Below are 12,698 nucleotides of genomic sequence, written 5' to 3'. Positions count from 1 at the left end.
TATGGCTTATGGTTGAGTTGCTCTGGTATGGAAGGTTTGCAGACCCTTCATGTAATAATAATGTTGGTAAACAGATTTAATAATGAAACACACTCCCCAGAAGAAAAGAAAAGAGCATATTTACTGAGGGTAAACACACTGCAGTTATTTTCAAAAACTATAATGAATTTGTTCATAGTGGGAATTTAATATGCAATGCCATGATCTACATACCAGGAGAGAAAGATTTACACTGTACATTTCAGGCATATCTTAAAGGGAAACAATCAGACATGAATTGCATAATAAGATCACACACAGTCTTTTTATAACTTTTACATTGCCATGAACTATGCTTTAGGAGTGTGTGTTATTTTCTAAAAATAAAGCTTGTTGTATAGTCTAGAAATGGTTTAATACTATTTCTCAACAATTTGGAATAGCAACAACATTTTGGAAATTCTGATAAACCATCCAAGAAACTGACATATTTAATGGCTATAGTAAGATTAAAATCTTACCACGGGCCACGGCACACCCAGTCAGCAATTGGTGCTCATTTTTGACACAGGCCTAGAAATTTGAGAAGCAGTGTCCCTGACAATAAGGTGATAAGAAAAAAAATCCCTTTCCTAGGGATATTTACAGAAATGTAAAAGTCGTATTGGTATCCCTCCAGCCAAAATTCCCTTTTCTACAATGCATTGTATGTTCTGTGATTGACAGGTCTGTGAAGGAGTGTGCAAAGCATTGTGGGAAACTGAGTCAAAGCGGAAGAGCTGACTATTGCTACATTGTTTTAATGGTTCATAATCAGAGCAAGCACAGAAGTGAACAGCAAATTACAGATCACCATTGCTTTAAACTCAAATTACATTTACACATAAAATCACTGAAAACTTGTAATGAAAAACTTCAGTTCAGAAGGTCATATTTCGGTGCACAACTCATGTAAATAAGTCAAGGATCCTCTGCTCTGTTTTCATGTGATTCTTTCTTCTTTGTTCTAATGACCAGTGTAGCCATTAAACAAACACTATGCACAATTATTGTCCTGTGTTAAATTTCAGCTCTGGAAGTCAAGCTTCTCGTTGGTGCATCCTCTTGCCTTTGTGCTTGGGCCACCTACCTTGTAATGCTCCGGAATACAATGGGAATGTGTTAAGGAAGGCTTACATCCCTTTGACAGATTTGTGTGATCTCTTTGCTGCAACCTGAACTTTATCTGAACTAATAAGTTGCTTCAGTGTCTGTGCGGCTTATGGGGCATATGATTGGAAACCCTGTAATGCCAGTTCTACTTTCCCTGTGATGTTGTGCCAACTCTACAGTGACATACAACAGACGTACAGACAGCCCGTGGTTTTGTAAAACACCTCTCGGAAGGATCTCTTATCTATTGTAAAAGAAACGTTTCCTAAATCAGATACTGGATCTCAAACACATTTTATCTTCCATTTACACTCTCTCAGTCCTAACAGCACAAGGTATTTTATGAGCTGAGTAGAGTTTACACAATCACATGCAGTAAAGGATTTGAGAAAATAAGGAAATGGGGATGTATAGTGTAATATTTTCACCCTTGTTACAATTTGACATCACAAAATGGATTAAATCTAGTAATTCTATAGTTATATTCATTATTACATTATGCCAGCTGTATAGTAGCCTCTGTATAAATATTTGAAGGAAGTCCTGGTACGTCAGCCCTAAAAGTTGACCCTTTGTGTGCCGGCTTGTCTTTGATCATGCTGCTCCACATGTTGCCAGTTAACAGATGACACGACATAGATCAAAAATAAATTTTTACTTTTGTGCTGACTCCATAGAGTCTACAGCTGGATTCTATACATTCAGGGCAACTTGTTGTACCTGGATTGTGGGTTTAAGTCAAATAATAGTCAATTTGCTATGGCCACCTTATCCAAGTAATATACCTTCTTATCCACAAAAGGCTTTAACAGGTGAGGTTTAGAGCAGCAATTGAGGTTCATGAGGTGAGAGACATTTAAGTATGGAGAGGTGTGTTTATGGATGCTGGGTTTTCATTTGGAGGGGTTGAACTCGATGGACTTTGTCTTTTTCCAACCCGATTTAACTATGTAACTATCCCCATGGATTTCATAGCGCCGAACCAGGGAAATCTCTCCCAGAATCCAGTGATGTTGAAACACAGCACCAACCAAAGAAATTCTCCAATGATAGTCAAGCACAAGCTCTAACTTTCTTTTAGAATGTGCCGTTTAGTGATAATGGAGGATCCTTTTGGTTGTGCTGCAGCTGTACCTAGCTGGACTCTCAAATGGTTTTCCATGGTTCAGCAATGTGATATCCTGGCTCAACTGATGCTTCCCAAGTTCACAGAGAAGAATAAATGTACATGTAAATCCTGCCAGTCTTAGAGAGACTGGACTATCACAGAGCAGGGAGGAAGTTTTGTTTTAAGTGGGTTGCTGGCTTTGGAGAGCTTGAAAATGTTTAATTTGACAGTACTGCCATAACTTATTGTCATGTGCAAGTCTGAGGTCTTAATTTGCCATATGGCTCTAAGCAAATAGATATATCACTATATTAAACTTAAGTAATGACAATTTCTATCTTTCATGCACTGATTGGCAGATAGAATACAGTGATGAGCGAGGTATGGTTTACTACTAGGAATATTAGTGTATGCAGCTCTTTATTTACACCCCGGACTAGCAATGTGTCATTTACCAACAGAATATCTGGTACAGTATAAAAATAGAAACATTATTAATTAATATTATTTGAGTTTTTATTTACTGTACTTGTGCAGCCATTACTGGTGGTCCTTTTGTTTGTAATGCCAATGAAACCCACCATCACAAAATGAAATAAGAATACCTTGTTTTGATATTATATAGGATGCCTATCTATTGCTAACAATCTCTACTTCCTGCACTCTGAATGTTGTCCTCTTTTGAATGGAAATAACTCAGTAGAATACTGTATGTGATTTGGTGGCACCCCATAAGTCCAGCTGGAACTTAACCTTGTGTAAAGGTATAATCATAAAAGTACATTTCTCATCTGTTGTTATGGGTTACTGGCGGAGAAAAAATAGGCCTTACTTTTTCTTTTTCTTAATTTGTATACAACAAATGCAGAATTCTATACTGCTACTTCATAGGACCAAAACACTGAGCTAGCAGAGAAGGAATGAGCATGAAAAAAAAGAAAACCACAATAGAAACTATAGATTGGCTGCTCTAGGGATAATAAACTATGACTGCTGAAGCCAAAATTAAACTTTGTTCTGATGAATGAACTGATAAATTATAATTCAACAGTTCATTGACTGGAAGTAAGAGCAATACGTAGCTGTTAAACACTCCATTGTATAGAAGGATGCCTGGATATCTGCAGTGGAATGTAAGCTGGGTATAGGCTGAGTGAGAAACTCCAAAGTTGCGCAAAAAGGGAGGCGCACTTCTTGCTGTAGCATAGCAATCGCTAAACAAGACCATACAATGATCTTGCTGAAGGCAAAATAAACCTGCATTGTATGAACCGCAAATGTTAGAAATGCATTGACTGAAAGAACCACATCTCACATAATAAGGCAATTTATAGCAACCCCCTGGCGTACTGGATACATCAGATTTTCGTATTCCATCTATACATGTCAGAATGCCAATGACAGCAGGTCAGAACAAACATAAATGGGCCTGGCTCTGAAACATAAGATGCAGCCACATGGGCACAGAAGTAACAGACAGCCCAAATTGTTATTCTAGTACCACATCAAATGTAAGGTAGTGCCAACTACCCTCTAGCTCCGAAAAGTTGGTGGGTTTAATCCAGTTTTCAATGAAGTGTAAGCATGCCAATGCGCACCCCCAGTGAATATACTTGCTAATCTTAATTACTGAGCCAGTGCTCCTGTCCACCGAAAAGTGCACCAGCCTGGAGTAGTAGACTATGAGTGCCATGCCATTTCCCAGTGACCAAGTAATGCTTTGGAGTCCTGAACGATGTGTCTGCCCAGTAAAGATCGGATCTTTCATAGTTGACATTTTTATTCTGATTATATTTATTAGAACGGTGGTCTAATGCATTGGCACACAAACACCCAGTAAATATCACTGTACTTGTCCTTTAAATATTGTACTGTTTTATGTCAAAAGGTGGGGCGTGCTCTGAGAATACTATCCTACCAATGAAAATGTAAACAATCAGGGGTCCAGCACAAGTGCACAAATGTGCAACGGTGACTTACACTCAGCTCCCTTCTGAAATAGTGACTCATTTTTCAGCCCAATGCTGGCAGGTCCCATGGGTGTAAGACCAGCCTGTGCATCACTTGTACCTTACTATTCTCTACCCTGCTGGTTCTGACTTTTCAAACAATGTAGCAGAAGTCTGCTGGATAACAGGCCTGTGCAGAAGTACTGTATGCAAGGCAGACTACAGAATTTCTAAAGGAATAGAGAAACACTGCTTTCAATTGCAATTACACTTACATATAAAATCATTAAAAATGTTTATGCATGTATACTGGAAAGTAACTCAGGTTTAGATTTTAGTTTAGGATTTGCATTCCCTCCAAGTCAGTATCTTCAGTGTAAGTGAAGCCACAGTGGGCGTCCAGTATTCCATAACATTTACATTGTTTTTAAACAAATGTCTTCATCACCTGCAAAAATATAGAAAGAGAGTGTGGAAAAATTTACTTTTATTCCCGTAACATTCCATTTGCTGTGATGGCGAGTCCTGCTGGCAAAATGCCTGCTGGAAAGAGCACAACATTAAATACTATACAAACAATAGCAAATGTATCTGTCCAGGTATGGACCTAGCAACAGCTTTCATTATCACAAGATCACATTACATTACTTTGTTGTAGTTGCACTTATCAAGTTTTATCAGCATAAAACAATATGTTTTAAATCAGCGCTCTCTTAAAGGAGTCACAACTAATAATTTATGGAAACCTCCTTTGATCTTGTCAGGCACACGAATACGCAATGTATTCCTTTCAGTGAATGATAGAACGTTTGAGTTGTGTTCATTGAAAGAAAGGAGAAGGCTGCGAGTGAGCATGGTGGTATTGGCTGTAATTCAGAGTGCTATGTGTGAGGCCACTGGAGCATGCCTTTTTTGGAATTGCATATCTAAGAAATAGAATATCCCACATAGCCAACATCATACGTACTGAGGGAAGACTTATCCAAGGGGCTCTTCAGATATGGTGCTAACCTAATAAATATGGTGCTCATTATCGAAAGCTATTGTGGTTTTAGCATAGGGTTTTAACAGACAGCTTGTTTCAGTCTGTCTGCTTGAATGTGCCGTGAAGGTGCAAAATATTTCTAACATGGAATTATATCATTGGGCACATTACAAACACACAGTCTTTCTTGCCTATACAATGGCAGTCTTTCTTTAATTATGACGATTTTTATACACAGGAGGGCAAACCTCATTTCATAGCACCCAGGGCATCTGCTTGTATTTTGACATAGCAGATTTTAGTATGTGTCATACATCTCAGTGGGCCTCAAATCAAGAATAATGTCAAAATAAACAAACAAGTACATTTGAATAAATCATGTTTCAGTCTTCATGTACTTTGTGTTTTATGACAACACTCAAGAGCAAATAAAGAGGTTTGATAAACATTTTTATTTGTCCTTTTCACTAAAATCCTGCAAGTGCCATTATTTTACTTTTTATATTGCAGGCTCTGGCACTCAGTTGTGCCCGTATTTTGAACAGAACACACACATATTTATATACCAATTGAGCAAATGTTGTGTATGGTCAGCTTTAGTGATTTAATACAGGTCATGCTTTTTCTGGAGATAGCAGAAGCTGTACTCTTCGTTACAGTGTGTTTGACGTTATTTGCGACATAAACAAACATCTTTTATCTAGGGATACACTGGATTCGGTTCGGGATTCGGCCAGGATTCGGCCTTTTTCAGCAGGATTCGGATTCGGCTGAATCCTTCTGCCCGGCTGAACTGAATACAATTCCTAATTTGCATATGTAAATTAGGGGTGAGGAGGGAAATTGTGTGACTTTTTGTCACAAAACAAGGAAGTAAAAAATGTTTTCCCCTTCCCACCCCTAAATTGCATATGCAAATTAGGGTTCGGATTCGGTTCGGTATTCTGCCGAATATTTAACTAAGGATTCGGAGGTTCGGCCGTATCCAAAATAGTGGATTCGGTGCATCCCTACTTTTATCTAGTGCCTAAAGGAAATAATCTTGTTGGTTTAGGTGGCAATTTAGATAATATATAATACAAAAAAAACACAAAGATCTCATTGCATGCCAATATGCCTTCTATAAACAGTTCAGAAAGGGAGACTAATATTACATGCAAATAGTCAAAGAGTATTACAGGTATGGGATCCGTTATCTGGAAACCTGTTATTCAGAAAGCTCAGTATTACCGAAAGGCCATCTCCCATAGACTCCATTTTATTCAAATATTCCAAATTTTAAAATATGATTTCCTTTTTATCTGTAATAATAAAACAGTACCTTGTCCTGGATCCAAGCTAAGATATAGTTAATCCTTTTTGGAAGCAAAGTCGGCCTATTGGGTTACATGATTTTCTAGTAGACTTAAGGTAAGAAGATCCAAATTACAGAAAGATCCCTTATCCGGAAAACCTTAGGTTCCAAGCATTCTGGATAACAGGTCCCATATCTGTATCTGGTTGAGGCAACTTCACTGGTGACATTCCCTTGGGACATAGATTGCTGTAAATTAGATATTAGTGATTGCAACTTTTAGGGAAGAGAATAAAATAAAACGGGAAAAAAGAATAATCCAGGACCTATATATCAACAAGGGTTAAATCTGGTGTAATAACCTGCTGAGCAAATACATCTCTTTGGCTGAACTGCCCATCTAAACAAAAGCCCCCCCCCCAGTACTGCTTTAATAATTTTAATATTAGGATTGCCTACAGAGAGAAAAGCATGCATTCTCCATTACCTATATATATATATATATATATATATATATATATATATATATATATTGCAGTAAAGCAATAAGCAAAAGATTAATATGTATATTTTCATAATGTTTTCTTTAAAAATAACATTGTAAAAATAATGTATCTTGAGTCTATTAATTGAGGTTACTCATTTAATAGCTGTCTCATTTGCAGGTTCAGTAACAGCAAGTGGTATTCTATAATATTCATCACTAAACTGTTCTTTTCCTATTCTATATAACCTAAACCGCAAACAGGTAGATTATGTGGAGTGCTGGGTTTATTGTGTCCTTTGCTCATTAAAAAATAAAACATTTTAATTGAATGGGAACAGTACAGGAAATGGGCCTAAGCCTGTTGGTTAGTTGTGGGATTTGTTGCTCATGCCATAGCAACACAAAAGCAGCTTTCCTGGTTAGCTACAGCTTATGTGGATTTCACTCTAATATTTGGAAGATATCCTGTTTTGCTTAACGAGGCACTAATAGCAAACATTTTTTGTCTTATTCGAAGATTTAGGCAAATGTAATTTTTTTTTTTTGTAGTGCATTATCATTAGCTATTTATTTTAGTTTGTTTGTCCTCCTTATACCTCTGCCTTCTCACTGTAGTCACTGTTTGTTTAAACATGCATACCAGCTAACCAATCACAGATCTGATTGTAAGTTTCCAATTACACACTTGCTATTATGCTTTGGTCCTCTGACTTATTGTTGTAATGCCTTGTATGGGTCCACAAGTAAACTGTGTGGCCTCCTCTGTACCTTGTATGTAATGAGGACAAATGTTACACTTTGTGCTTTTCTTCTAACTGTGTTATCCTGAATCAGTTTGTACATTACATAATTACAGAGGAAATAATAACCTTAGGTACAGGAGCAGCTCATTAAGATTTAAGGTAGGGAGAGACAATATCTGTTTGTTATACCACTCACTTTGATTTTGTATTTATTTATATCGCTTTTTGTCACTTCACCTTATTTTTGTGTGCTTTTTCTTTTTGGATCCTGGTGCTCTGGGCTCTTATGGGCTGATTGCTTATAATCTGGGGGGGAGGGGTGAGGCCATTACACTGTCCCTGTTGTGGGTGCGTTTGATGGAACTTTGGGGTTCAAGACGGCACCCTTTCCCTTTAACGACTTTTGCCCATAAGGATTTGGACAAAGGGGGCCTTCCAACCTTGCAGGGAGGATGACCTCAAGACCAAAGGAGTCTCCCCAAAGATCCAAAGACCCTTGCCTATCATGTTTTTTTGACCGGTGGGTCGGGTGTTTGTTGTCCCTTCCTTTTTTTAGCATGTCTCAAGCTTCAAAAAAGATAGAACAAAAATAGAGTAGTAATGAATAGTAATGAAGCATTTGACTTGTATTTTATGCAGTTTAGCTTTTTATGTCTTTGGATTAGGATGTAACATTTTATGCTTTGTGCTTTCCTCTCCTAAGATTATACAGTTATCCAGCAAAATCTTTGTCAAGAAAAAAGTAACAAATCTGCAGTACAAGCCACTGAATAGGACCGCAGCTGCTATTGACTCCAGGGCATTTTGTGGCAAAAAGTTGCAGTGAAAAAATACCCATTGACTTCAATTTGTTTTGCAAATTTATGCAGCTTCGCAAATTTCTCTGCTGTTTCATGATTTTTTCTGCATAGTAGAATGGGAAAGGTTTGCTTATCATCAATGGATATTACATGGATACCAAATCCAAACTTTAATTTGCTTATTCAGAGTTCATCATAATCATCCCAAAATTGCATTATCCAAATAAAGAACGTCACTTTCGGTTGTCCAGTACTTTAAAGTCACATAACATCTGAGGTTTAAATTTTGCTTGTCCAGGTCCAAAAAGTGTTGGAATTTGGCTGAATATTAGATGTGATGCATCAGTAAAAGATGGTTAACATTAACCAGGTTAATTTGTCAATAATTTGATCAAAATATATATTTAATTTGTGAGGTGGGAAAACAAACTCACGTATTCATTGTAGAGAATAAAACTGAGATATTCCAGTATGTTCCTAGCTGTGCTGTGTAACTCCTTTGGAGCCATAAGTCATTTTTCTTTTTCTGTTTTTTTCAGTTGAACCAAATGGCCTTACTTAGACCACTTGGCCAAGCCTGACATCTAGGGTTGTGAATGCCAGGCATAGCTAAGAGCAGAAATAGAACTAATTATACCAAAACAACTACTAAAAAGTCAGAACTTGAAAAGTGATACAGTGTACTGAAGGTGACCCTACCCATTTCAACAAGTTTTGGAAAATCAAATAGAATAGTGTTAAGAATACAAATCTAAGTATACTGAAATTGATCTTAGCGAGACAGATAAGTGATATATATTTTGAATGTTTTCTTCTAAACCTAATAAATATCACATTCTTCCTCTAGTCATTCCTCCAAAAGTACATTTTTGTTAAGGAGCTTTTAACCAGACCCCAGTTTGTACTATAATTAACACAGTGACACCTGTTTCAGTTCGACACAGACATCACTGGCATTCGTTTCTGAAAAGATATCTTTAAATCCGTTGGAATCTTTGATCTGACTGTCTGCCCATAATACACCAGCTCCTGCAACGGATGTTTTTTCTTGAGTACCTTATGTCTACTGCAGACCCCACAGGGCACAAACTCTAACACAGGTTTAAATAGGCACTCATGCAGTAACTCATATCAATTTGTCAGATATATTGCTTTCATTAATGTAATTGCATTATATTAATCAAGTCTAAGTGATTAAACTTTTTAATGTAAGCTCTTGGGGTTAGAGCCCCTGATCCAATTGTCTCTGTATCCCTTGTTTGTTAAATGATTGTTACTTGTAAATCAATGTAAAGCAATGTAACTTGCTAGCACCATATAAATACTGTAAATGACGATGATGACGTGATTATCGGTTGTTGTTGATTACTGCAATTATGTAATTATGTAGTGTCACAAGAAAAAGCCATTCTGACACAAACATTGATGGCATTTACTATAGTTAAAGAACTAAACCCTAAAAAATGAATATGGTTAAAAATGACATATTTTATATACTGAACTTCATCCTAAAGTTCCAGCTTGTCAATAGCAGCAATGATCCAGGACTTCAAACTTGTCACAGGGGGTCACCATCTTGGAAAGTGTCTGTGACACTCACATGCTCAGTGGGCTCTGAGCAGCTGTTGAGAAGCTAAGCTTAGGGGTCGTCATAAATTATCAAGCAGAAAATAAGGTTGGCCTGTAATATAAGCTGATGCTACAGGGCTGATTATTAAATTCTGGTGCTAATTGCACTGGTTTCTGTACTGCCAACTATCTGTATTAATTACTAATCAGCCTTATATTGTGTCATTTATATTCTATGTGTACTGTATATTGTGAGTTGGTCCCTAAGCTCAGTAAGTGACAGCTGCACAGAGCACGTGCAGTGAATGAGCAGGAAAGAAGATGGGGAGCTACTGGGGCATCTTTGGAGACACAGATCTTTACTCCTAAAGGGCGGTGGTTGCCTTGGGCTGGTACAGAAGCACAAAACATAATGCACAACATTTCTAGCTACTTCTTTAGTTAAGCTTTAGTTCTCCTTTAAAGCTCATGCTAGTAGTAGTTGTAGTAGTAATGTAGTGCAGGGTTTTCTGATGACCATATTTGGTGCTGGGGATTTGGATGCAATCCATGCATTTAATCCTAAATACATTTTTATTCTATCATTGCAAGAATAATAACAGTACATAGTCCCCCAACAGTGTCATACTGGGGGTCTGGGGCCCATTGGGGCTGCCATCTCAGGGTCCCCTGCATATCTCTGGACCCCCACCTCAATCATGGGGCCCCTACACAAACTCGTGCCTCAACCTTCCTCCCCCCCTACGTGTACTTTGTTCTTTTGAAGCCGTGATTGGGGGAGGTAAGGTAGGGCAGCAATAGTGTTATGTGGGGAGTGGGTCTGGGTTGGGGCCCACCAGGTTGTTGTCCCGCCAGCCCAGTCTGATCCTCTGCCACCTTGATAGTTTTATTTTGTATGGGCAAACAGCTCCTGAAGTTGACTATATCAATTCACAAAATATACATAATAAATCAAAGTTCTGATATAACATACCAAAGAATCAATGTAATATTGTAAATATAGATATTTTTTGTCTCTTCAGAACGCCATCCGTGTTCAGCTATGACAACCTCCAGTACATCACCTGCTAGTGCAGCTGGACTAAGCAAAGAACTGGTGGATCTGCAACACCTCATTCAGTTCCCAGAAGAGATTGCAAGTATCCTCACAGAGCAAGAACAGGAGATTTACCGGAAAGTGTTGCCTGTCGACTACCTCTATTTCTTGACCAAAGATCTCAGCAACGGAGAATGTGACACTAACCTGCCAGACATAAAGACGTCACTGTCCTCTTCACTGAGAAAACTGAGGAATGGAGAACATGATGCAGTGGAAGGACTTGTGACAAGATTTAATGAGGTAATTAGAATTATTCTTATTAGTTTGAGCCATTGAGTGACGGGTGCTTTTGAAGTATTGGTACTTAAGAGCAGGTAGAGTTCCTGTGTATTTGTATAAGTGGCAAGTTGCAGGGTTTGATTTCAACTTCAGCCTCAGCTTCTTATTTTTTTACCACAAATGCAATGTAATTTATCAAAATGATGAATGTAATTTATCAAAAGTATGAATGGAAAATATGAAAACTTCTAAAACCTCTAAAAATGTGTTTTTCGGACAATTACTAGAGAAAAAAAACAGAAAATCTCTAACAGTCTTAATCGCTAAAAAAAAGGTCCAATAGGATCAGCGCAGCTTCAATTGTCTTCTATAGGACTGCAATTATTTATTGAGTTTTTTACACTTAACAAATATTGGATTTTTAGAGCTTTAGAGAAATAAAAAAACACAATTTGTGAAAAAAATAGAAATCCAATGTTGATAAAGCAACCCCTTAGTGTCATAGCTGAGAGTGTAAAATATGAAGATCTAGAGATGCTAATGGGGTTATTTATCAAGCTCTGAATATCAGAACCTCAAATAATTCATAGTTTTCAAAGTAAAAAAAAACTAGTGTCAAGGTCCCTGGTGATTTGGGGGTTTCAGCGCAAAAAACTCCGAAAAAAACATAGTTTTTTCGGAGTTTTGGGGGAAAGCTCCGAATTTTTCGGAGTTTTGCCCAACCCTATTTTTTCTGTCTTTTTTCTTCATAAATAAGGTCCATTCGGGAATTCGGAGTTGCTCAGAGTTGGATATTAGAAACACTGAGATAAATTCAGATCCTTGATAGATAACCCCCTTAGTGAAAGATACTCAGCCTCAGTAAAAATTGCTGAGAAAATTTGCACCTTGCAAAGCAAAATTTTTTACCCATTTGTTTGTTAGCAAATTGTGTGTAATTGTGTCTTTCACAAAGGAATGAGGGGAAACAAGCAGTAAAACCAGTGTCTCTTCTGTGTAAGGAAAGATTTGTGTGTATTTCCATGGGCACTTCCTCTTGCAAGGAATACTATCTGTGAACATCCCTGTTTACAAATTTGCTAGGGAATTTTTAAACAGAGCCTCATGCTTTTGCTGGATTCAATGGGCGAGTGCTTGATGATCGCAAGACTATTTACACTGAACGAGCCACAGAGTGTTTTGGAATGACAGAATACAAATATATATATATTGCTAGGTAGAGATATACTGCTTTGATCTTGAGAAAATAGTTTTTAGGGTGCATTAAAGGACAAAGATAGCTTAAAATCTTTGTGGTTTTTGAGGTTTTCAGGT

General features: G+C 37.5%; 1 protein-coding gene across 4 annotated transcripts in view; it reads left to right on the top strand.

Moving 5' to 3' along the window:
• LOC108696196 (1-phosphatidylinositol 4,5-bisphosphate phosphodiesterase epsilon-1) overlaps positions 1–12,698 on the top strand; it is a 186,907-nt gene that overhangs the window by 90,496 nt on the left and 83,713 nt on the right. For all 4 annotated transcript variants that reach the window (XM_018225335.2, XM_018225334.2, XM_041568759.1 and 1 more), the window contains one exon: positions 11,089–11,405. In XM_018225335.2, the coding sequence (XP_018080824.1) occupies positions 11,089–11,405 (317 nt within the window). The remainder of the gene's footprint in view (positions 1–11,088; positions 11,406–12,698) is intronic.

This window comes from Xenopus laevis, chromosome 7L (assembly GCF_017654675.1).
Source record: "Xenopus laevis strain J_2021 chromosome 7L, Xenopus_laevis_v10.1, whole genome shotgun sequence".
NCBI classification, from domain to species: domain Eukaryota; kingdom Metazoa; phylum Chordata; class Amphibia; order Anura; family Pipidae; genus Xenopus; species Xenopus laevis.
Note: the sequence above shows the minus strand (reverse complement) of the source record. Positions and strands in the feature narration are given on the sequence as shown.